The 26913-nt window shown below is 35.0% G+C and overlaps 3 protein-coding genes across 3 annotated transcripts in view; 2 read left to right on the top strand and 1 right to left on the bottom strand.

Annotated features, from left to right (window-relative positions):
* The window catches only part of LOC143056740 (uncharacterized), a 415780-nt gene that overhangs the window by 300639 nt on the left and 88228 nt on the right, over positions 1-26913 (top strand). The window lies entirely within an intron of this gene.
* LOC143057865 (phospholipid scramblase 1-like) lies at positions 1468-26284 on the bottom strand. The gene is made up of 10 exons (XM_076231302.1): positions 26177-26284; positions 24254-24361; positions 21420-21548; positions 20268-20345; positions 6428-6504; positions 5731-5867; positions 3823-3937; positions 3395-3491; positions 3042-3100; positions 1468-1621 (listed from the first exon to the last, which is right to left on the bottom strand). The coding sequence occupies exons 1-10, from the start codon at positions 26190-26192 to the stop codon at positions 1571-1573; spliced, it is 867 nt and encodes a 288-aa protein (XP_076087417.1). The 5' UTR covers positions 26193-26284; the 3' UTR covers positions 1468-1570.
* LOC143057859 (uncharacterized) lies at positions 10379-10993 on the top strand. The gene has a single exon (XM_076231293.1). The coding sequence runs from the start codon at positions 10454-10456 to the stop codon at positions 10991-10993; it is 540 nt and encodes a 179-aa protein (XP_076087408.1). The 5' UTR covers positions 10379-10453.

Genomic DNA, 26913 nt, shown 5'->3' with positions numbered 1-26913 from the left:
TGTTAGCTTACCTAATAGTTAAGGGAAGCACTATTTGGCAAGATATATTTATTCATAATATTAGTATTCATAGCATAAGACATTTCACAAAATATATTTGATAAATTATTGTGATTATACGCATACATTACATCAAGGATTTGTATAGTAAGTCTTACTATACAAATCCTTGATTACATTTTGTTTCTTTTTCTCTTTTTCATAGTATTTATTTTTTCCGGAATAAACTCCGTTATCGGTATGATCCGTGTTTCCATTATTATTGGGCACAGTGTTGTTTTTCGCATGTGCGTTATTGGGTATAGTTTTGATGTGTGTCGTCTAAATATAAACATTATCCACTGGATTTAACGATTATATATGGTGAGTTTACTATTCAAGTTTTCTTTAGTTATCTACTGATCTTTTTTCGTCAAAATGTATATGTGTAATGCACAAATAATTAAAGTTTAACAAGTTGGAGCACTCATCCGAAATGATACATTATTTTCCCACATTAATTAATAAACGTACGGATACATATACCACAACCATTCTTTTTATCTTTTGTAAATACACATTTTAAAATATAAAAAATGCAGTATAATTTACATGCGGTGACTCATGCATGGCTGAACATGCTTACAAACATTGAACATGCATGATTGAACTTGATCATAAATATAACCATATTTGGCTTGTGTACAATAAACAATTTTGTACACAATGTGTTGTGCTTCGTACAAGGATTAGTACAAGGATTAGTCCTGATTCAATTGAATCTTTGCAATGAATCTATTTGTTTTTAGAATTATCTGATTAGTTTTTTTGTTATTAAAATTGTTTATTATTATAACGAATTTTAATGTCCCTCTGTATCTTTACCCCCTCTTAAATTATCGAGAAAAAAAATTGATTGATAAAAAACATGCACATTGAATGCGTATGAGTATAAGTGACTTTATAAAGATTGTTATGCCACTTTTGAAAAGATTTAAGAAAAATGCGTACATGGGATACAGATGAAGCCTCCGCTTGCAAATAACGTTAGAAAAAGACAAAACTCAAAACCAGTAAAAGTGGCTGTTTTTGTGCGTACATGTATAACCACATGTCACATTTGGTTAAGCCAAACTAGATAGAGAATGGAAATGAAAAACTGAGCATTTTGTTTATATTTTTAAAGGAAATTACTCTAGAACAGTAAAAGTGACGCCACTTAAATTTATATCTGTGTTTTGGGGTGATAAACTTGATTGTGTATACTTTTCATGGGGTTAAGGCAAACCCATGATAGAGAATGGAAACCAATATCGGAACATACACATGTATGTACGGACGGACGAACAGACGAACACTGAATGCAACCTTTTCGACTAGCGGTTGGGGCATAACAAATACATGTAGCTTTATTCTAAGCAATGAAATTTATTGGACCAGAGGAGTATTCATTTTACATAATACATATGAAGCACTAGTTGCTACAACTTGACTTTTTCTGTACATTTTTCTCTCAGACTAATGAAAATGTTACCAAAGAAGTAGAATTAAGGAGTATTGAATAAGAGTCCTTTCCCTTTCACTTTTGATTCTAATTATAGCTCATCATTTTGTTTCCAGCTCCTTCGAAGAACATGAAATCCTGTAACAAGAAATGTTGCATTTAGTTTTTTTTATAATTACAATGAAACCTGTTTAAAGAGACTACTTAAGGGAGAACAACAATTTGGTCTCTTAAGACAGGTGGTCTTTTAATACAGGTGGTCTCTTCATACAGGTTCAAACTATATGAAAAGTACTACATAGGGATCTAAAATTGATAGTCTTATAATTACATTAGATGTATGTTTCATTATAATATTTTATTCTGATTGGCTAACTGCACATCACGTGTTATTCCGTAAGCAGTTCCATCGCTCAATACAACTTTTCACTCGTGATAACACGTGCTCAAACAATAAAGTGCACAGGTGAATTAAATAATAGAATATATAAAATTCGTGTTTTCATGATCATAGCTAAAAAATGTAATTATAAGTATTGAATGCTTCTTTTTGTAACTTTATAGGGTTTTAGCGTTGACCGTGCGTACATTTTTAAATGTACGCACGGTCAACGCTTTTACACCCCAATAAATTTACAAAAAGAAGCATGCAATTCTTAAATAAAACAGGTTTTTGTTTAATACATGTGGTCTTTAAGACAGGTGTGACTGTATATAAAATTTATTTTTTACCATCATTCAACACTTTTTATCCAGGACACATTCATTGTTTTTTTTTCTGATCACACATTTTTAGATTAAATTTAATTAATTCTTTGCAAAATCGTATTATAATATAATATAATGTTCGTTTTGTTGTTTGAATTATTTTCATGTCCGGGCCTTGACTTTCATAGCTTATACAGTTTGGGTTTTCTTATTTTGAAAGTTTACTATTGCTTTAATACATTTTTTCATTTGAACTGTGGTGAATATTTGTCTCAATTTGGCAATCCTATCCCATCTGCAGTGATATTGTTTGCCTTATATTACTGGAGAATAAAGGCTTTTTCCCCTGTAGAAGAATCCCAATTTGAAAAAAAAATGGCTTAAAATTATTCCCAAAAAGACAACTTTTTCCCAAACGGAGCAGTCTCAGTAGTAATTATGCATCATATTACAAACTGAAAAACACTCATTTACACATCATGCTTAAAATGACTATATGTGCAAATTTTAGGGTCTATTTGTGTATCATCACTGACAATAAGGGGTCTTATCTCAAATGAGGGTTTATCTCTTGAAAGGGGGTCCACAAATTGAAGTTACAGTCAATTTCATAGTTTATTATAAATTTCCCAATTTGATAAAAATGACGCATATTTTCCCAATTAAAAAGGGTAGAGGTAGTTTTGAAAAAAGTCAACAATATCACTGCATGATCTGCTTTATGTTTACATGGTATTGTTCATTGTTTATGTGATTTTCTGAAATTTTTCAACTGTTTACATAATATACATTCATAATTTTCTATGTTTTCTCGTTTGAAAAATCTTAAATCAAAAATAAATAAACTTACAATCAGGAAAACTGCTCCCAAAACGCATGCCTTTGCTTTCACATCAAGATTCATGGGAACTACAAGTACAATATAACAATATTATATAAATATGTAATTTAGTTAGAATCTGGATACTTTAGTCGAAAGATTCCTCGAAACTTTAAGCCAAGCTCGACAATTATTTTCATCAAGGCTTTGAAACTAAAAAGCTCTGCATTGTCATGAACATTATGAAAATATTAAATTAAACTTTAATACTAGACTACAAAAACATCTATATAAGAATAAGTAGGTGGGTGGACAACAAGTATGCTTAATTTCTTAAGGGGTATAGAATACTGGAAATTCATACGTGCTTTAAAGATACTTACAGTTTGCTCCGAATGTATTTGCATCAGTAAATATTTCAGCCATGCCTGGTTTTTTCGAAATCTTTCCAAGGTCTGCTGTTTCTTCTGCATTCTTTAGCTAAAAATGTACAATAGCATGTATTACACCTGTTTAAGAGCTTGTATTTATATTGGTATATTTACCTCAATTTGATTTTTGAATTTGAACAGATAAAGGAATACAGTGATATATGTCGTCTGCTATTAGTCATTGTTAGTTAATATATCAACTAAAATTGAAATGAAAAAAAATGAATGAAAACAAACAAGCGGTATAAATATGAAAAATTGGGAACACATTCTTTGTTTTATTACCAGTTCATTTTAAAAGGCGTGTATCCCCAAAGGCCCTCTCTAAATTTGCATAGAGATCTATATATCATAAGAAGGTAATATTTTACTTCACTTACCATGAAAACATCTTCACAGCATGGCATACTAAGTACACAGCAAGGACCATTTATTTTCAGTATATCATTATGGTCAGCATCTTTAATGGTAAATCTGGGAGCCCAGCAACTCTGTCTGTCAAATAATAGAAATTTTGATAAATAGATACTCCTCATAATATCTTCAGATGAAATGAAGATTAATTTCATTTTCTTGGGGAATGTCCATCATTTGAACAACAATGGCAAGCTATGTTGAATTTATTTGCTTTTGAAAATATAAATTTCATGCTTTTGAAAATATGTACATATTTTCAAAAATTGAGATACAAAAACATATTTATTATGTTTCTACCATGTTCAGCTATTCAAACATTTTCAGCTGGAACTATGTACCCTTAAACCATACTGGCACCTGCCCAAGTAGCATATATATACGGTATATGAATAGTACTTAATTTTGATCAACATCATTTTTGAGTTGGTTTATGAACGGCGTGACTTTTTACCCCAATATACCCCAATATACCTAAAAAAACCAGTTTCAACATATTATTATTGAATAAATTTTAAGCATTTTCAGGTTATTTTAACACAAATAATACTTTATTTTATAAATATATTTAATCTTAAATCACTTTTTCATCGTAACTTGTCCAATTCATGTCAGCCGCTTACGATCACAAAATGACTTTTTACCCCAATATACCCAAATATACTCCAATAAACAGTTTCAATACAATTTCAATGATAAGGAATGATATAAAATGCAGATATATGTAAATTTAACACAACTGTTTACATTTCTGTGTATTTAGAGGCTTTTAAAACGTTCTTTATTCATGTATTGGCGAAAGTTTCACTAAAAACCAGAACGAACGAACCTAAAAATATACCGAGTTAATTTTTGCAATTTCTTTTTTTTCTCCCTTAAAATGTGGAGATAAAAAATGCATTTTGTGTTTTGTTTTCTCTTTACAGTAAGATATGATGTATTTTTTTTTAAATGTAACTCGAAATTTTTTTTCTCAAATTTTGAAAAAAAAAATCTCAACTTATATATTTTAATATTTTTATATGTTTTACATTGAAAGTTTTCTTTATATGTTAATAAAACGTATGTAACTTTCACTCAGTGAGGACATTGGTCAGCAGAAATTCAATGTTGGTCAGGTTTATGTGTTCACGTTTCTCGGACCAATATATTTTTTGTTACGCCAAGAAATCCTTGCTCAAAACTCCGATGGACCTCCTACGACATCCAATAGTAGTTAAAGATTAAATAAAAAAAATATAAAACTTTCAAATGCAGCGTTTATGAAATAAAAATAACCCCGGTAGAACACCCCAATCCCACTTTTTTCGCTCCATTTTCAACCCTCGAAATAAGCTTTCCAATCTTAGTAAAATTAAAACCTTGCTTTCTAAACCGATCTTTTCATGTACCGTACAGGCAACAATAATTAATCATTTTATAAGAAAAGGCTACTATACCGTTATACACATGCATGTTGTCTACTTGGAGTCTTCGCACAGGCACTTGACTCCGAATAAACACTGAATATGGAAAGTGGAACTACAATTCAAAACATAAAATCCGAAGTCTCATAGAAGATTTTTTTTTTGCAAAGGATGCCTGGGTAATCCTCCCAGTGTTCAAAATTTACATGAAATATCATAACTCCAAGATTTCTATCTGTCATATGACAAGAAATTCGTGCTCAAAACTCTAGTGGTGCTCCTACGGCACCCATTAGAATTTGATTTCATTAAACAAAATAAAGTTTATGGGCACAGGACGTTTGCGCTTTATTACCTGTAAACGATAGGACATTTGTGAAAGATATTTAAAAAACTACAAAGCAAAATAAGATGTGCTATGCATTGAGCTGTAACAGGGCATTTGAAAAAATAATAATTGGTACTTACTCTTGTCGTACGTATCCGATAACATGTCCAATAGGTGCTTCCACGCGCACTTCATGTGCGCAGCAGTTACAGCTTCCGGTTGCGCACCAGCAACATCCAGCAAACATTTTGAAATCCCTTACAAGCCGTAATACTTCCTGAAAATATGCAGTAAATATTGAATTTTTATGTACTAGTACTTGTATTCAACTTTATAAACTTTTTATAGACATTTAAACCTGGAAAACATCAATTTACGGCTTTATGAAATTTGTGCCATTATAGCAAGCTCAAAATTATTTAAATAATTTTAAGTCTGATAAATTACGATTAGTAGTTCTATGCAAAATATCTTTTTCTGATAGTAGCGACTGTATTTATGAATATTATACATTGCTATTCTTTAGAGAAAATTGAAATCCGACACAAAAACTACGTCTCATCACCGGTCTCATCCCTCCCTCAAATCAGTGTGTTGTAACAAATTCAAGCGTTGGTCTAGAGTCTCAATGGGGTTTACAGAATAGAGACCAATGGAGAATAATGAATAAACATTGCTGAATAAATGTCAAAAAAGGTAGTTTAGAGAAAATATGCGAAAGCAATAATGATGGAGAATGATGGGAAAACAAAATAAAAGAATAAAGAAAAATGGTAAAAAAAAAAAAGTAGAATGAGGAACCCCTGATCCAGACCCTTGAAGTAATATGGTATCTACCTGGTTCATATTGTCTGTTATGTGAATAGTGAACCCTCTGCTTGGTCCACAACATTGTCTTTGTAACATAGATGATTCTACAATGAGAATTGTATAAATATATTTATTAAAGTTATGTACACCGGTATGTAAACATTACCACGTGTATTTGTTTATGAAATTACACGTGTTTGAAAGTATATAATAGGTTAAATGTTTTTCATTGGTCGAGGTAGAACTGACCATAATATTTGAATAAGGTCATTTCAAATATTTCGTGCTATACTTTTGGCGGTTTTGTAAATTAAAGATATTGTCATTCGAGGTTCGCTTTTGGTGCAGTAAAGTTGTAAGCTTGTGCTTAACCTGAGTATGTCTGAGAATAGAGAAGGAAGTCCAATGTCCGAAGGTGAGACTGAGCATTCACACATTTCAACCGGTAAATCTCAAAGTAGAAACCACATATTAGAAGAGCGCCGTGATTTAGCTGATACTTTTGAACTTTTTAAAGTGTATTTTGACAATAAGCTAGTAGATCTTAAATCAGATTTGGTCCGTGAACAGGACGTAATTTCCAAAAAGTTAAAAGAAGAGGTTTCCCTTAAATTCAAGCACGAGGGCAACAAAATACAATACAAATTTAACGAGGAAACTATTACCGAGTTAAACAAGGTTTATAGCTTTGTTCCCCGTTCAGAAACCAAGGTGTCACGTATCATCATAGACCTCATAGATAAGGTTAAGGGCAGAAACAAACTGATACGCATAGCAGATACTTCAGCCGGTGGTTGGGCTACTGTCAGAGAGTATGAAGCAAATGTTATCGCTTCAGACTCTGAAGATGAAAAGAAAATCCGCCAGGCGGAGTCCAGAGCCATGCGTTCGACTAAAGACAAATCCCGACGCCCAAATCCCTACAAGACAACTTCTAGACCGGCTCCCGTTGAAACTGCTCCTAATCCTTATTATTCCAATCAGTATCAGCGTCAGAACCCGCCGCCCTTTAGAGCTGGCAGCGGGCGGCGTGAGCCGTCCCAGCACGACATGTGCCATGCCTGTAAACAATTTGGCCACTGGAGGAAGAACTGTCCACTTGTCAAACGCAACCAGTTCAACTTCAACAATACACAACAGAACAATTAACAATGAACAGTTAGTTAATGATAAGTATTTATATTTATTTTCTGAATTTGATAGTGATTATTGTTTAAATCATGATATTGAGATTTTGCTTAGACAAGTAAGATTTTTTGAAGATTTCAAATCTAACACGGGTATTTTTTATGGTGTAAAGGGAAGGTTAGCTAAAAGTATTCAGTACTGGGGGCATATTGGTGCTAACTCATTTATTTTAGACACACTGAAAAATTGTTATCTTATTCCATTTATTGATACTCCTTCGAGCATGTACATGAAAAATAACAAATCTGCTCTTAAGAATGATGAATTTGTTAGCAAATCTGTAAATGAACTTGTTCTTTCAGGTTGCGTCATTGAGGTACCATTTCATCCTTACATTGTTAATCCGCTCAGTGTAGCTACTCAAAAGTCCGGGAAAAGGCGTCTAATTTTAGATTTGAGCACTTTGAATTTATCGGTAAAAAAGGAAAAGATTAAATTTGAAGATTGGAAAATAGCTGTGCAATACTTTCAGAAAAATGATTATCTGTATAAATTTGATTTAAAATCTGGTTATTTTCATTTGGATATATGTCCACAGCAGCACACGTATCTAGGTTTTTCGTGGGAAGATAAATTTTATTGCTTCACTGTTTTAGCATTTGGTCTTTCAACGGGTCCTTACATATTTACAAAGTGTCTCAGACCATTGGTCAAGTTTTGGAGAAAAAATGGTTTAAAAATAGTTTTATATCTTGATGATGGATTTGGTATGAATAACGAAAATAATGAATGCATCAAAGATGCTGAATTTGTGAAACAATCACCTTTGAGTGCGGGTTTTCTTCTGAACGAAGAAAAATCAGTTTTTACTCCTGTACAGAAGTTGGAGTGGTTGGGAATCATTTGGGATTCATGTAATTTCACTTTATGCATTCCTCAAAGAAGAATTGACGAATTATTACAATCTATTCATAATGTTTTCAGAGAAATTCCATATATTTCTGCCAGAAATTTAGCCCAGGTAACGGGTAGAATTATAAGTATGTCTCCTGTGATCGGAAATATTACTAGAATAATGACTAGATATTGCTATATGTCTATTGAAAGTAGAATGTCATGGGATAGTTATTTAGTTTTAGAAAGTAAAAGTTTTGTGATATCAGAATTAAAGTTCTGGCTTGATAACATTGCAAATGTAAATTTTAAAACATTAAATCAATATAGTCAGTCACATGTAATGGTATATTCTGATGCTAGCAGCATAGCTGCCGGAGCATGTACAGTAGAGTTGGAAAGTAAAATTTTTCACACTATGTGGAAATCCACTGAAATGTTAGAGAGTTCCACGTGGAGGGAACTAAAGGCCATAGAATTGGCGTTGATGTCTTATCAACATGCATTTGCTGGAAAATCCTTAAAATGGCTAACTGATAATCAAATTTGTGTCAGAATTGTTCAAGCAGGAAGCATGAAAGAAAAACTGCAAGATATAGCAATTTCCATTTTTTCTATTTGTTTACAAAAGGGAATCTCCATTAACATACAATGGATTCCGAGAGGTGAAAATTCGAAAGCTGATTATATCAGTAAAATCATTGATTATGAAGACTGGGGAGTTTCAGAATTTTTCTATACTTTTATTAACGACCTTTGGGGTCCTTATACAGTCGATCGTTTTGCTAGTTCTCGTAACACAAAATTAGAAAGATTTAACTCTTTATTCTGGAATGTAAATACAGAAGCTGTAGACTGTTTTACTCAGAACTGGTCTGGTGAAAACAATTGGATTGTACCACCTATTTACTTAGTATTGAGAGCTATAAAACATGTAATCGCTTGTAAAGCTAGAGGTACTTTAATTGTACCAAAATGGATATCTGCGACCTATTGGCCTTTCATTTTTGATAAAAATATGAATTACAGAGATTACATATCTGATGTTATTGAATTTAAAAATACAAGTGGTATTTTTGTCAGTGGTTCTAATAGAAAATCCATTTTTGGCACTGAGCCTTTTATTGCTCCAGTATTGGCAGTGAAGTTAGATGCGACAAGGATAACAAGGTCCTAGTGCACTAATGTGTATTGTAGCTGGCGAGGTTAAAGTTCCGAGGCCCTAGTACACGAATGTGTATTGTAGCTGGCGAGGTTGAAGTGACGAGGTCCTAGTACACTGATGTGTATTGTAGCTGGCGAGGTTAAAGTAACGAGGCCCTAGTACATGAATGTGTATTGTAGCAGGCACGGTTGTTGTTGATAAGGCCCTAGTGTGTATATACATTGTAGAAAGCATGGTTGTATTCAACACGGCACTAATGTATATAGCATTGTAGCTGGCATGGTCAAATAAATATTGGACAAGGTCCTGTTATGTTTACAGTGGCATGGTTCATTTGTATATAAGTTTTTAATACTTTGACATTTTATAATGTTTGTTTCACGATTGCACATTTTTCAGATATTTTTCGAGTTGGTAGATGGAAACAGAATTCAGATATTTCGGATGAACTTTCTACATTGAAAGCTAGACTACCAGAGTACTGCTTGAGCTCACGTTCTCTGAACACTCGTAAAAAGTACCAGTATGCCTTTAATGCTTTTTGTAAGTGGACTAAAATACATAATATTACTCCATTACCTTCATCTGATTATACAGTTTCTCTATATTTGATTCACATTTCACAGAATGCAAAATCGGCAAGCAAGACAAATGAAGTAATATACGCCATTAGCTGGGCACATAAACTGGCTGGATTTAATAATCCTTGTACATCTGAATTAGTAACGTTTGTAAACGAAGGAGCACAGAGACAATTGGGACATTTTATCACTAAGAAAGATCCTATTACACCAGACATTTTGCGAAAGATTGTTCATACTTATGGTCATCTTAATAGTAATCTTAAAGACTTAAGAACTGTTTGTATGTGTTTATTAAGCTATGCAGGTTTTTTAAGGTTTTCAGAACTAGTTAATTTGAGAGGTATCGATATAAAGATTTATTCTACACATGCAAATTTCTATTTGGCGAAGAGTAAAACTGATATTTACAGAGAAGGGAGGGATGTGGTTATTTCTAGAACTAATCTTGTAACTTGTCCTGTCTGTATGCTAGAACGATATCTCAAATTAGCTAGTATTACATCAAATTCTGATGAATTTATTTTTAGATCCGTTAATTTTTGTAAGTCTGATAATTCTTATAAACTTAGAAGTACAGGTCCGTTGTCATACACGAGAGCTCGGGAAATACTACTTTCAAGTTTACAGAGTATAGGCTTAGATAGTAAAAAATTTGGACTGCATAGTCTCCGTTCAGGAGGGGCATCGGCTGCTGCAGCGGCTGGTGTAGAGGACAGATTGTTTAAAAAGCATGGTCGGTGGAAAAGTGACACGGCAAAAGACGGTTATGTTAAAGAGTCTTTGAAGGATAGACTGTCTGTAACAAATAATATTGGGATTTAATTATGTATTTTTTCTTGTATTTTTTCTTTACCCTTTCTTTTCGAAGCTTTGCTGCACACTGTCAGGCGAGCTGATCCCATACAAAGGTGTTGAGTTTATTTTGTAAATAATTTATGTTCGCTTGAAGTTATGAATTAGAACATAAATATATTTATTAAAGTTATGTACACCGGTATGTAAACATTACCACGTGTATTTGTTTATGAAATTACACGTGTTTGAAAGTATATAATAGGTTAAATGTTTTTCATTGGTCGAGGTAGAACTGACCATAATATTTGAATAAGGTCATTTCAAATATTTCGTGCTATACGTTTGGCGGTTTTGTAAATTAAAGATATTGTCATTCGAGGTTCGCTTTTGGTGCAGTAAAGTTTCCCACCCTCCCACCCGACTTAATGTATTTTATTTGTGTTATTTTTTATTATGTCAAAAATAATGTGTGTAAGAACAGAATCTTTATTTGATTCATAATATGTATTTTCGTACATAATGAAAATTGTTTTTATTTTTGTAGATTGGTTTTTGTGTTCGTTACCTGCAGCGGCCTAGGCAGACAGTAACACTGATGAACATTTTTTACGTTGCATTTGTCTTTAATAAAATTAAAGCTTTGCTGCACACTGTCAGGCGAGCTGATCCCATACAAAGGTGTTGAGTTTATTTTGTAAATAATTTATGTTCGCTTGAAGTTATGAATTAGAACATAATATATAATATAAATCATGCGTTTGTGCGTTTTTGGTCATTGTAATATCCCAAACAAATCTTTTTAAAAAACAAATTATAGCGTTTTTCCAAATTATTTCCTCAAATTTCTTAAATTATGATTGACAAATATAAATTGTGCGAACAATTTTGCCCTAACGAGTTTGACAAATATGCAATTCTTGCAAATAACAATATCACATATTGGTTCATGTTACCATGGTTACTGAAGTCATTAGTTTTCTATGTTGTGTTTTGTACTGTTTTTTTTGTCATGACATTGATAGTTTGTTTTCGACTTAAGAATATCCCTTAGGTAACTTTTGTCTCTCTTTTGTACTTGCCATATTCTTAAATATAAAAATAAGGAAATTTGGTGTGATTACCATTGAAACAACTATCCGGTTTTAGATGTATGCTGAGCCGGACTCAACTAGCTTAACCAGGTGACTGCAATCGCAATCTCGATGAATATATAACGAACACAACTTGTTTTGATAAATTGTAATTAATATATTCCACCAGAAAGGTTTCAAGTAGTCAGTAGATTGGTAAACTGAAAGAAATAAAAATACAATATTTTACAATGTGTACGAATTAAATATGAAAGTTAAATACAAGATTATTAATCGAGTCAAAAACGAAAGTAGAATTTACAGTTCATTTCTCGGAAATAAATAACTTACAGTTCGTATGTATTTATAAATTACTTATCCAAATATAACGGAGTTAAACAGATTAATTTTCACAGTTTATGATTGAATCAAACGTACTTGACAGTGGTATGTCTCGATTTCCTCAGAAAGTTAAAATGTCGTCCATTTCCATGTGTTGAAAATATTGAAGCGGACGGTGTCACATAAATTATAGGTAGTCGATAAATACGGTGATTTAAGAAATCGGTCCAGTTCAATTTGTTCCGGATAAATATGAATTATGTAATAAAATTGAATATGGAACAGAATACTCCCCGTCTGATGTCTAACTGATATCACTATTTCAAATATATCACACACTTGAATATCTGATGATATAAATCCAAGGTATCACTGTAATATTAATTATACACAGTCGTTTTCGATGAGAAGAATCATGTCCACGATCGGTCGTGTGTAGACGGATGCTTTTCCATTTACAATTATTCGTACTTCTGCTTTTCGGACATGTTCGTCTGAACTTTAAAATGAGTTCACTATAATTCCAATTGGCCATTGGGTACGGCAAAGGTTTTTGTCCTTTAGAAGAATGACGTCTCCTTCGATGAGATCACGACGATCTTCGGTCCATTTTCGTCGTTGTTGTAGTAACGGCAGGTACTCTTTCCTCCAACGGGACCAGAAAACACTGGCCAGAGCCTGTACACGTCTCCATTCGGCTAGACATAGATCCCGTTTGTCGAATTCTCCAAGCTGATCTGAAGTAAAGATGTAATCGGTCTTTTGTGTCAATAACATAGCTGGTGTTAAGATTAGCGGATTCTCTGGATCTGTTGATACTGGTACCAGAGGTCTTGAATTGATTATTGCTGAAACTTCTGCCATGAATGTATTAAGCACGTCATGCGTTAGACTCCTTCCAGCGGCGTTGATAAGCATAGCATCAAGTATTCTCCTTGCGATACCTATCATTCTTTCCCAGGCTCCACCCATGTGGGACGAATGTGGCGGATTGAAGATCCAAGTTGTACCAGAATTATACAAAAAGTTCTTGAAGGGTCCATCTTCGACGTTGATAGAGTCAATCTTTAGATCGTCGATTGCGCCAATAAAGTTTGTTCCACGGTCGGATCGGAAAGTCTTAACTTGACCTCTTATAGCGGCGAATCTTCTGACGGCGTTTATGAAAGCTGAAGAGCTCATTTCCTCGATTAGTTCGATGTGAACAGCTCTAGTCACTAAGCATGTGAAAAGAATTGCCCAACGTTTTGAGTTTGCGTATCCACCACGTGTTTTACGTGAAACAATTGTCCAGGGTCCAAATGTGTCTATTCCAACGTTGGTAAACGGAGGTGACGGTTCAAGACGGTCCTCTGGCAAATCAGACATGATTTGACACTCAGTTTTTCCTCTTAGCTTGCGGCATGTCACACATTTGTGAATGAGAGAAGAGATCAAACGCTTTGCTCCGACGATCCAGAATCCTGCGGATCGAATCGCTCCATCTGTGAAGTGGCGACCTTGATGTTTTATCTTGTCATGGTAGTGTCGGACTAATAATGTCGCTATATGATGGCGTCCAGGGACGATCAATGGTTTCTTTTCACGGAGGTTTAAGTCAGATTTAGCAATACGGCCTCCAACTCGTAATAGTCCTTGTTCGTCCAAAAACGGATTTAGGTTAGCTATCGGGCTCCGCTTATTAATTTGTTCCTGACGTTTAATGCAATCTATTTCATCTCCGTAAACTTCATATTGAGCAGATGTTAAGATGAAATTTTCGGCATTCAAAAAGCCTTCCAGAGAAGTCGCTGGTGCTGCCTGTTTTGACCCGTGTAAACGGGAGAAGCGTTCTAAAAAGGCTATAGCTCGCACAAGTGATGTCCAGTTGGAGAATCTGTTAAATCTATCAGTTCCGATACCTTTACGCTCAGGTGTGGCAAATGTTTTTGCAACATTAACAGTTGCACGTATTTCTCCATCTTCCTCTGGGTCTATTAGCTGATATATGTCCTCAGAATTCTTCTGTTCTGAGAAAAGAAGTTGTCTTGGTCCTAATAACCATTCACTGCTATGAATTTCGTGAGCAGGTACGGACCTCGTTCCCGAATCTGCGGGATTACGGTTAGTTGGTACATAATTCCATTGATTTGGAGAGCTAAATTTCCTAATCTTCTCCACTCTATTAGCGACATAGATAAAGAACCTTCTTGTCTCGTTACTGATGTAACCTAAGACAACTTTACTGTCTGTGTAGAATTTCACGTTGTCTATTTGTAAATCTAAGTTATCCACAATCGTTTGTGTGATCTCAACTGCTAATACGGCAGCAGATAGTTCAAGTCGTGGAATAGTATGACCACTTGTTGGTGCAACTTTAGCTTTCCCAAGAATGAAACCTATGTTAGGTTCACCACTACTGTCGGTCGTTCGTAGATATGCAACAGCTGCTATGGCTTTTTCTGATGCATCAGAGAAGACATGTAACTCCTTTGTGGCGGTTTTGCTGAGATACGGCACGTAGGTACGTGGAATGCGCAATGTTTCTATAGCAATTAGAGTATCTCTCCAAGATTTCCACTCAGCTGCTGTGTCATCAGAGAGAGGTTGGTCCCAATCGACGGTTTCTGATACTATTTTCCTTAATAGGAGTTTCCCTTGTATAATCACCGGAGCCAAAAATCCCAGAGGATCGTAGAGACTGTTTATCGTCGATAAAATTCCTCTCCGAGTGATCGGTTTGTTTTCTGAAGATAATTGAAATAAGAATTTGTCAGTGTTTACGTCCCAGCTGAGACCAAGACTACGTTGTAGGGGTTTGCTATCGGATTCTAGGTCTAGATCCTTAAGATTTGAAGCCAAATCACTGGCATGAAACGCAGACATAACTTCTGCACAATTAGAGGCGAACTTGTGAAGCCTTAAGTTTCCATACTTTGCTAATGCTTGCTGTGTGTCCTTCATGAGCTTAACAGCTTCCTCTTTTGTAGGACATGACGTAAGACCGTCGTCGACATAGAAGTCTCTTGTAACAAAACTAGTCACGTGACTGCCGAACTCTTGTTCTGATGCTTGAGCTGCTTTTCTGAGTCCAAGTGTAGCAACGGCAGGTGACGGACTATTTCCAAAAACATGAACTCTCATGCGATATTCGACAAGGTTCTCTTGTAGGTCGTTGTCTTTATGCCATAAAAACCTCAGATAATTTCGATGGTCTTTTCTCACTACAAAGCAGTGAAACATGTGTTGAACGTCTGCAGTTACTGCGACCATTTCTTTCCGGAAACGCAGCAGTACTCCAAGAAGATCATTGGTCAAGTCTGGACCTGTTAGCAGGACACTGTTGAGTGAAATTCCGTTACATTTGGCGGAAGAATCAAACACTCCCCTGATCTGATCGGGTTTCTTTGGATGATAAACACCAAATAATGGCAAATACCAGCACTCTTCATGGTCGTCCAATGGTGGAGCGAGCTCTGCATGATTATTGTCTAGGATCTTACTCATGAACGTAAGAAAGTGTTCCCGCTTAACTGGGTTTCTATTCAGACTGGTGTCTAACATATTAGCACGATGAAGAGCTTGTTGTCTATTGCTTGGCAATGGCTGTCTTGGCACCCGGAACGGCAACGGTGCTACCCAACTTCCTTCCGAGTCTCTCACAAATTCGTTGTCCATCTGCTTCATGAACATTTTGTCCTCATATGACTGTCCAGGCTTATCATCGTCCCTCGTTTTTTCAAAGAGTGGCGATTGTAAATCTTTCGTTACAGGGTCTGTGTAGTTTTCTCGGATGTCAAACTTGCTTGTGCATGGTTGAAAGGTTGAAGGTTGTCCCGTAGGTAAAATGTTGGTTATTTTGACATTTAACTCGAGAGGCACATGCTGCTTATTAATGCAAGTTTCTCCTATCACTACCCAACCTAGCTTCAATTGTTGTGCATATGGAGTTCTGGGTGGTCCTATGCGCTGGTCAAGCACATGGTGTGCTTCTATAAGGTCTCTGCCAATTAAGAGAAGAATTTGGCAATGTTCATCTATGGGTGGAATGCTACCCCTAAGTTCTTTTAAATGAGGGTGATGCATTGTTACTTCCGGAGTAGGTATTTCGTCCCTATTATCGGGAATATGATCGCATTCTATCAGTACAGGGAGGTCAAACTTGTCATAACCATTGATTGATTCCATGACGAAACCTCTTCCTCTTTTGCCGGAAGTGACTACTTTGCCGGAGCATGTTGATAAAGTATAGTTCTCCGGTTTATCTTTGACGTCGAAGAGATTAAAGAATTCGGGCGATGCTAGTGACCGGTTGCTTTGGTCATCAATGATGGCGTACATGCGAATAACTTTGTACTGATTATCTTTGTGATGAACATTCACAGGAAGTATTTTAGCACAAGATTTCCCGCCATATGTATCTTTGCAGATCTCAGTACATGTAGAGTTAACTGAGGTTGCTTTAGTTTCAGCCGATTCTATAGGCTCCCCGCCGTAGGCTTGCTTAGGCGAGCTAGACTGAGAATTTGCAGGTTGCTGTGGTCTAGTGATGTGAAGTGCGGTAGTGTGTTGTTTACTTCCACATTCTTTACAACTTATGCGTGCATTGCATTCCCGGCTCCTGTGTGTGGTAGAATCACAACACTTGTAACATACATTGTTTTCTTTCAAAAGACCTTTGCGCTCCTCTATTGACTTGGCTCGGAACGCTCGACATTCATTTAAGGAATGCTTTGTATTGTGCAGAATACAAAGACCTTGTTTGCTGGCGTCTCCAGATTGCTGCTCAATCGCTGTTTTATGGGTGCCAACTTTAGTCTTGGGGTAAGACGTAAACCTTGGCGCAGCACCTTTTGTATTTGGTGTGGCTTTTGACCCAAAGATGAACCCAGGGTCGTTTTTTGTTTTGCTTATTTCTCTGACGAAGGCAGAGAATTCTGTGAAAGGTGGAAAGGCAACTTCATATTTGGACTTGTATCTTGTAGCCCTTGTGGTCCACTTTTCTTGGAGTCCGTACGGTAATTTTTCAACAATAGGATTAATCCCGGATGAGGAGTCAAAATATCCTAGCAAACATCCCAGCTTGGGATTTTCCTTGTGATATTCTATTTCTGATAGAATGTCGGATAGTTCGTAGAGACGTGTGTTGTCCTTATTTGTTAAGGTAGGGAATTTGGCAAGCTTACTCATGAGAGAGGCTTCTAACATTTCTGGAGCACCATACCGCTCGTCAAGCCTCTTCCATAATCTCTGTATCCCTATGGTAGGATTATTGGCGTTCGACGCTCTTATGCTAATGGCGTGTTTAGCAGACTCTGGACCGAGCCACTTGATCAGTAAATCGATCTGTTCTGAGTCAGAGACTTGTAACTCATCAGTCACATTCTTGAAGCTTGCTTTCCAAGTATGGAAGGATTCTGCCCGATCGTTAAAGCTTGTTAACCGGGAGAAAAGCAGGTCCTTACGTAAGAGGAATCTAGTTATCTCCGATGTGAGGTTGATTTGTTGCTGGTGTGCAACAGGGATCTCTTCTATAACTCCCTGTTTTTGGTGTTCAGCAGGGATCTCTTCTATGACGCCTTGATTTTGGTGTAAGACAGGGATCTTTTCTGAAACGCCCTGTTTTCCTGTGCCAGTTATAGTTCCCAGGTCTGGGTATACATTAACATTTGGTGACTTAGTACGTGTAGGCAAGACCTTAGGTGTTTGTGATGGCAAGTTCAGTGCCACAGATGGCACGAACGCTGGCGCTTCATGACTCAGCTCAATTTTAACAGGAATTTGTTTTTTCTTTTGAGGTTCTGTTACTTCCTTTACAGCGGGTGATACTGGAAGTTTATTGACGAAATCTTGCACACGCTGGAGCGGGTCTTCCTTATCGTCAGGGAGATCGCTAAACGCGTGGCTGTCATCATATTCCAGGATACGGGCCTCGGCTTCTGCGGCTGCAGCCTCTTTGCGTGCTTCTAGAAGGTTTAACTTGGCCTTCAGTTCGGATTTTTCTCGGCTTACACGTGCAGACTCTTGTGTGATTTGTGATTTTCTGCGTATGGCCTCTTGTTCTAATTCAGATTGTCTGAACAGGGCTTATTCCTCTAACATTGCTTCTTGTTGTAGGATAAGTGAATGTTGTTCAACAAAGGCTATTTTTGATTTAGCGGCCTCTGCTTTGGCGCGCTTCCTCCGTGCAAGACTTGACATGTCAGAGACATTGGAGCTACCGCTGTGCGAGCTTTTCTTGGCCTTAGATATCCTCGTTTTTGTTGATTTAGCCGTTGTCAAGGTAAGGCGATGTTCGTGCAAAGTTTCAATTGCTAGGTCAACTTTAGACATTCGGATATCCGTTGACAATTTGCAGGTATCAATGTCTTGAAGGCTGTCTAATGTTTTTGTACTTTTGAGAAATTGCAAGTACTCGTCTGTGAGCCTGCGATAATTAGTACAGGCTTGTACAATTTTATCTTGTGCTGTTAACAATTGCTGAAGGTCGTTAGGAGGCTTGGTCGTTTCTAATAATCTAGATTCTAGGTTTGACCATAGGGCCTCTAAGTCGTTATAGAACTTGTCGCGTTTTTCTATAAAGGCTCCCTGTCCCCTTTCGGTAAGTTCGCGCACTCGCCTAGTCTCTGCGCTTTCATCTAAAGGTGTTGCGTTAGACGGATTTTGTAGTAGTTCTAGATCTGGGACATTTTCCTCTGGGGGCTGAACCTCTTCTTGCTGTTCCGCGTGACTGGGATCCATGATGTAAATCGGCAATGTTTGTTCAACGTTGTTGGTTTGCTGCCTAGGACGCACAAGCTGTGTTGCGTAGTGTCGATGTAACAGCTACGAACGATGCTCCGTTGTATTTCTTGATCAGGAGATGTGTAGACAAGTTGTTGTCAATTTACTATGCTGAGCCGGACTCAACTAGCTTAACCAGGTGACTGCAATCGCAATCTCGATGAATATATAACGAACACAACTTGTTTTGATAAATTGTAATTAATATATTCCACCAGAAAGGTTTCAAGTAGTCAGTAGATTGGTAAACTGAAAGAAATAAAAATACAATATTTTACAATGTGTACGAATTAAATATGAAAGTTAAATACAAGATTATTAATCGAGTCAAAAACGAAAGTAGAATTTACAGTTCATTTCTCGGAAATAAATAACTTACAGTTCGTATGTATTTATAAATTACTTATCCAAATATAACGGAGTTAAACAGATTAATTTTCACAGTTTATGATTGAATCAAACGTACTTGACAGTGGTATGTCTCGATTTCCTCAGAAAGTTAAAATGTCGTCCATTTCCATGTGTTGAAAATATTGAAGCGGACGGTGTCACATAAATTATAGGTAGTCGATAAATACGGTGATTTAAGAAATCGGTCCAGTTCAATTTGTTCCGGATAAATATGAATTATGTAATAAAATTGAATATGGAACAGAATAAGATGAATTGTACATAAGAAGTTTTTTTTCACTTTTCGTGGCCTTTTGTAGCTTACTATGAGGTATCATATGAGTTTGGCTCATTATTTAAGACCTTAGTGTCCCTATGTTATTTTTTCTCGTGTGGAATCTTCTTGTTTTTATATTTATAGATTATCGGTGATCATCTCAACGAGAAAGGCAATCGAGTTGAGATGAACAATGATAATCTTTTTATCGCTATTTTACATATGACGACGTTGTCAATTTCATGTCAATTTCGTTAGCAACACCACGTGCATGCTTAGTTTCTAGTGATAATTTTTCATCTCAAGCGAGTAGCATGATATGAAAATTACCACAAAAAAAGATCAAAGGAAAAATGCACAAAATATCGATAATAATAGTTATTGTATGGTGATTTCAGTGTTATAACAAGGAATTGTATGAGCATAATTTAACAGAACGACAATTTAAAATAAAGCTTACCTTCAGCAGCAAAGTAGATCTGTTGGTTTTGATTATTGGTTATTTGATATTTGTTTGCCTGTTCCCATCCAACAAAGGCTAAAAAGAAAATATCAGAAATTAAATAAATTTTATAAGAAAAATACATTAGACTGAGTGATATACCTTGCCATGGAATAGAAATTCCTTGCATTCCTTTATAATGGAAGAAGCATATTGGAACTATTTTATTTCCACTTGGAAGAAAATACATTAGACTGAGTGATATATCTTGCCATGGAATAGAAATTCCTTGCATTCCTTTATAATGGAAGAAGCATATTGGAACTATTTTATTTCCACTTGGAAGAAAATACATTAGACTGAGTGATATACCTTGTCATGGAATAGAAATTCCTTACATTCCTTTATAATGGAAGAAGCATATTGGAACTATTTCATTTCCACTTGGAAAAACATTACAACATTGTTCTGCTCTTGGTGGAATAAAGGGTAGAGAACATTTTTCCAACAGGAACAAATATTATAGCATCTATTGTTTATAACAAAATTATAGTCAAACAGGAAGTTCTGTGAACAGAAAGATTGACTTCATCGGAACTTTTTAAAGACATTTTACATGAGGTTATAACAGACATGTTTTAGTATTAAACTTTATTTAATTTTTGTTATTTTTTAATATCTCATTTACCCAAAAATCTTCGAATATTTAGAACAGAAAACTGTATGTGAAAAACGAATGAATCCATTGATATTGCCCTCGAAAATTTATGATTAATACTTTTACTTCTGGTTGTTTATCAAAGAAATAGTACTGACAAACTAAATGTCCATTTTATAGAAAACGGATTAGTGTAAAAGAGGGACGAAAGATACCAGAGGGACAGTCAAACTCAGATATCGAAAATAAACTGACAACGAAATGGCTAAAAATGAAAAAGACAAACAATAGTACACATGACACAACATAGAAAACTAAAGACTAAGCAACACGAACCCCACCAAAAACTAGGTGTGATATCATGTGCTCCGGAAGGGTAAGCAGATCCTGCTCCACATGGGGCACCCGTCGTGTAAGCATTGCCTTCTGCTCAGCACTATTTAAATTTAACTACATTGTACATCAATTTAAAAAAAATATTTGTATTGATTTATAATCAAAATGAACCATACCTTCAATTAAATCCACTTGCTGTTTGATTATAACTGAGTCAATCTGTGTCAAATATTCCAGACCAGACGGACAGCCTGCAGAAGCACCTACAGCCGGCATCCATTGTTGTTGGTTGGCTTGTGGTAATCCTGAAATAATGAAACAAATCTATTGAGAGATACAGATACTCAATTTGGAGTTCATTATCACTGAACTAGTATACATATTTGTTTAGGGGCCAGCTGAAGGACGACCCCGGGTGCGGGAGTTTCTCACTACAGTGAAGACCCATTGGTGACCTTCTGCTGTTGTCTGCTCTATGGTCGGGGTTGTTGTTGCTTTAAAAAATTCCCCATTTCCATTCTCAATTTTATTCTACACAAATATCAGTCATTCGGATTGAAGAGGACAAAAATTGAAGTGACACATGAAAACAGATTAACAGTATGTTCAAGAATTGGAATAGATAAGAACAGCTACAAACACCTACGCAATTATCAAAATTGATATATCAAAACACAGAAAGTTTCAAATATTTGTCATTTATGCAAGCTTGAAACAAACTAAATATCCAATTATATATATATAGCGTATACATTACACTACCAAAGGGCAAAAATACATAGCAAAACAGAGGTATTCGCGGGCATAACTAGAAATAAAGTAAAGTAAAAAATTACGTATCATGTTAAATGTATTTTCAACATTGAGAATTCGATTTGGATTTTTAACCGCCCTTTTGTGTGACATTAAAAACGGATCACGATAGCGAAAATGCGCCGATCACGAAGAACAAAAATAACCCACCAGGCCCCTCATTAATAACCGAAAATAATACTTCGAGTTCCATCCAATATCAAGGTGTGATACAATAACCAGTTGCATACGAAAAAGGGTAAAAAAAAACAATATTCACAGGACATTTGTGTGTGTGTGGGGGGGGGGGGGGGGGGGGGGGATTAATCTTACATTTCATTGCAGTAAAAAAAAATGCTGAATCATACATACATGTATTGGGTGTTTCAAAGCACCATTAATTTTTTGGGGGTGTTTCTATTAAAAAAAATGAAACTTGAGGTTACATGGTTAAGACAGAAAATAAAGGGTAGAAATTTGACTGGTTAACTTCCAGTGGTGATTAATTTTTTTTTAAATGCAATGAGTTATGTGAAACTTTGTCTATTATCGTACTGGATATTATAAAACTTTACTCGTGCCAAAGATACAATCTTCACAATTTAAAAACAAAACTGCAAATCTAACAGTCTAATACGGGAAAAACAATGGTGGTATTTAACCGCAAGAAAAAAATGTTTAACCCCTAGGAGAATTTTCAAGGTAAACTATCCTTTACAAGAAACAATGATTATAATTATAAAATCGAATTCAAATGACATAATTTAATTCGATTTTTGCTCGAACACGTCATTGTATTAAAATGTAAACATCATGTTAAAGTCCATTTATAGTACAACAGTCCAATTTAAATCCTTTATACTTCAAATGGAATATTTAAAACAAGTGATTAAACAGTTAAAAGCGCCGGACAAAACTTATCCCACAAATATTTATTTTAATTTTTAATTCCTTTGTACACACTTGGATATTAATAAATTCCTAACTCCTTTTTCTAATTTTTATAACTACAAAATGTATAAAGCCAACCATTTTTATCTTGCAGCATAAATAGTAACTGTTACAGTGATGTTTCGCAAGGAATTCAACTTGGTTTTTCACAATGATTTGTATAGTTAGATGTCCATACGTACTCCCTGTCATACAAACGCTACAACAACAAAGACTGGTAAAATGCTCGAGTACAGTGGCGGATCCAGGGTGGGGGATGGTTCGGGCGTTGGAATCCCCCTTTTTGAACGATAAATGCATTTGAATGGGGAAATACAATGTATAGTTGGATCTCCATCTTTATCCTGGGTTGTGACTCCCCCCCACACACACACACCTTTTAAAAATGGCTAGATCCGGAACATTTTATATTGTTGTGTAAGCTTGATACCTCGCCAATTGTTTAAATAATTCATCTTGAAATGAATTTTTCACTTTAGCAGATCAACATTTCTTATCATCAACCATAATGGGCACTGGAAGGGATGATTCCAATATCAGTATCGAACACAACAAAAACTGACAATTTGACGTTATATAACTTTATGAGCACTGGCAGGGGTGATTTCGCAATCAGTATCGAACACAACGAAAATTGACAATTTGAGGTTATCAAACTGAAGACTGAGTGAATGTTGGTTGCTTAACGTCCATTGAATGAGTACTTTTTTTCTTCATTTTCTAACTACAATGTATAAATGAATCGTTCGGTGTTTTAACTTCATACATGTATATCATAAAGGAAGAATACGCAAAACAATGTTAAAAAAATATGTTTCTTCTGTACACAAACACGTGTTTATTTGTATGACCGTTTTATTCTCTTAAACGAAATTGTGTTCTTCGGTGGTTAATTTTCTAAAGAGAACGGTAAAAAGAACTGTCAGAAAACGGCAAAAGAAGGGTCAGATAAGGTTGAGAGAAGTGCCAGAGAACGACAACAGAACGGTATAGCTAATAACTACAAACAAGGTAGCTTCTAACGAGAACGGTCAGAGAACGATAGAACGGTCAGCGAACGATAAAAGAACGGCCAGAGAACGGTATAGCTATTAACAACAAACCTTATGGCTCAGTTTATGAGAACTGTCAGAGAACGATAAGAGAACGGTATAGCTATTAACAACAAACTTCGTGGCTTCTAACGAGATCATTAAGAGAACGTTATGAGAACGGTTAGAGAACGGTAAGACAAGGTCAGAGAACGGTATAGCTATCAACAACAAACCTGGCGGCAGTGCTGGTGGTTGGTTGGTATATGGTTGTTGTTGGTTGGTATATGGTTGTTGTTGGTTGGTATATGCTGGTGGCTGCGACCCATCTTGTCCGGGATGTACTGAAATAAATTAAATATATATTTTAATATTCGTGACAAAAACGGGACATGGAACTAAAAAATTATAGAAAACACAAATTAAAGTTACATATATTCTTGTATGGGACAAAAAAACAAATCAAATGAAATATAGGGGGAGTCCCTGAGTGTCACCCCACCCCCTCCTGTTTAAGAACTTGTAAACTATCAAGATCCCCACCCCGAAACAATAAGTTTTATATATTCTTGTACGAAACAGAAAGGGGTGGCGCTTCTCGACACTCTAAATGCCGTGCTCCACTCCCATGCTATCTATGTATTACATTATAATACTAAATTTCAGTATTGTTCATTAAAAATTACTTGTTTAATAGAGAAATAAATTTCAATGAATTGTAATTTATTCAAAATCGATAGTTGTAATTGGCGATTGTATGTCGCTTGTTTGATTTTTAAAAATTTATTTTGTATCGATACTCTCGCAATCCCATCATATTAAAATGAATTAAATAAAAATATACTATATAAATACATAACTAATGTATAAATATTGATTACGTCGAAATTATACTAACATAACACTTATAATGTTCAAGTTGAAATATGACCGATTTTTGAATACAAACAATCGTTAGAGAGTTTGTTGATGCGTCCAGACCGGCGTTTTGCATTTGCGCCGATTTGCATTTCATTTGCGCCGATTTTTTCTTTCATTTGCGCCGATTTCTTTTTTCATTTGCGCCTATTTTTTTACAGGTAAATTACAGGTGAACAGATATAAGAAGGTGGGGTATGAGTGCCAATGAGACAACTCTCTATCCCAGTCATGTTATTTTTCATTTATCATTTATCAACCTCTTCCGTTAGCCAGTTGTACAAATTGTCGAGTGTTTATAAGCAACACATCTAATATATTCCTTGCTTGTGATTTCGTCTGCTTCTAAATATGAATAAATTAAAGAATTTTCTTCAGAAAAAAGTATATGTACATAAGTTTTATAATAAAAACTATCCATTGAGTTATTAATAAACATATGCATTATTTTTTTTTATTTGAGGTTTCTTATGACTTTAATTTGTCTTTATACTCTGTGCTCAGTCCATGTTAAAGTATTAACTTACCTGTAACTTACCTGTAATTCCAATTAGGAGAACAAATAAAATCGGCGCAAATGAAAAATTGAAATCGGCGCAAATGAAAGAGTGAAAAATTTCAAAATCGGCGCAAATGTCATACGCCCGTCCAGACATGATCTGTATGATTTTAAATTCTCATGTTTAATCCAATAGAGTGGTGGACCGAGAATTTGCAAAACGGGACATGGAACTAAAATATAAATTTAGAAAAACAAATTTCAATTATAAATTGCGGAAAGGGGTGGCGCTTCTTAACACCCTCAACGCCGTTCTCCACTCCCTTGTTATCTGAATATCCCATTATAACATTTTTATTATTATTAATTAAATACGTGTAAAAAAATTTATGTTTCCATGAATTGTAATTTATTCAAAATCGATAAAATTCCGCATAATATATCATGATTGATCATGCATTGATTGCTTTGTATCTCTTCCTGTATTTTATATGGATAATTTTTATGATTTATATCTATTTCGAGAATATGATACCGTTTAGTTGCACGCATTTTTATTTCCCGTTGCACTTCTATGTAGCCGGCTGTATATTATTATACATGTATAAAATTGATATACAAAATTTCAGTCTGATGGCTTTTTTCTTAAATTTTGTAGCATTTTAATATTCTTTAAAAATTTAAAAAGATGATAATTTTTTTCAACAATTTCCATAACATTCATATTAAAAAAAACTTTTACCTTTTTGTTGGTTCATGATTACAATCCGGTGTAGATTATGAGAGAGTGACCATTTATCTATTGTGTAATCAATATATTATATTGTTTGTATTTGTTGACATTGGTAACGGGTCAAGCTTGACCGATGTCCAGTTACATATTTCGACCTGTCTTAGTTTCTTTAATTTCTTAATAGGTGAAAAATTAATGTTATTGGAATTACCCAGCGGGTAACAAAACAATTAGGAAATCAATCAATTTAAGAATACATATGAAATAATTGCAGGTTTTTAATTGTATTAACGTGCATATTTAATTAAATTAGCATAAATTATTCATATGAGTTTTGAATATTAATTAGGTATTGATTACAATATGTCAGAGATAATATTTAATTGAATAAGGACTTAGACGAATTGAAACTGTTTATTTTGTCCCTCATAAAACTATTCTGTCAACACTGTGTTAAAGTAGTCTCAGTGTCAGCAAACCGAGTAAGAGGTGCAGTAAACGATATATCAACAACCTTTCATTGAATTCAATTTTGTTTTACAATGCGAATGCTATTATAGAGAATTAAGGAGACAGTTTATTAAACCTTATTATTATAGACGTCCATCGTCGTTCAAATTAGTGCAACTTCTCAGCACTGATAATGTAAAAGATTTGCGTAATTTGTGTAAATTCTTGTTAAATACAATGTAATCATATGACCGAATTTATACAATAATTCCCCCTTTTTTTACAATAATTATATA

Source organism: Mytilus galloprovincialis, chromosome 13, assembly GCF_965363235.1.
Source record: "Mytilus galloprovincialis chromosome 13, xbMytGall1.hap1.1, whole genome shotgun sequence".
NCBI classification, from domain to species: Eukaryota; Metazoa; Mollusca; class Bivalvia; order Mytilida; family Mytilidae; genus Mytilus; species Mytilus galloprovincialis.
This window is presented reverse-complemented; position numbering and strand designations above follow the sequence as displayed.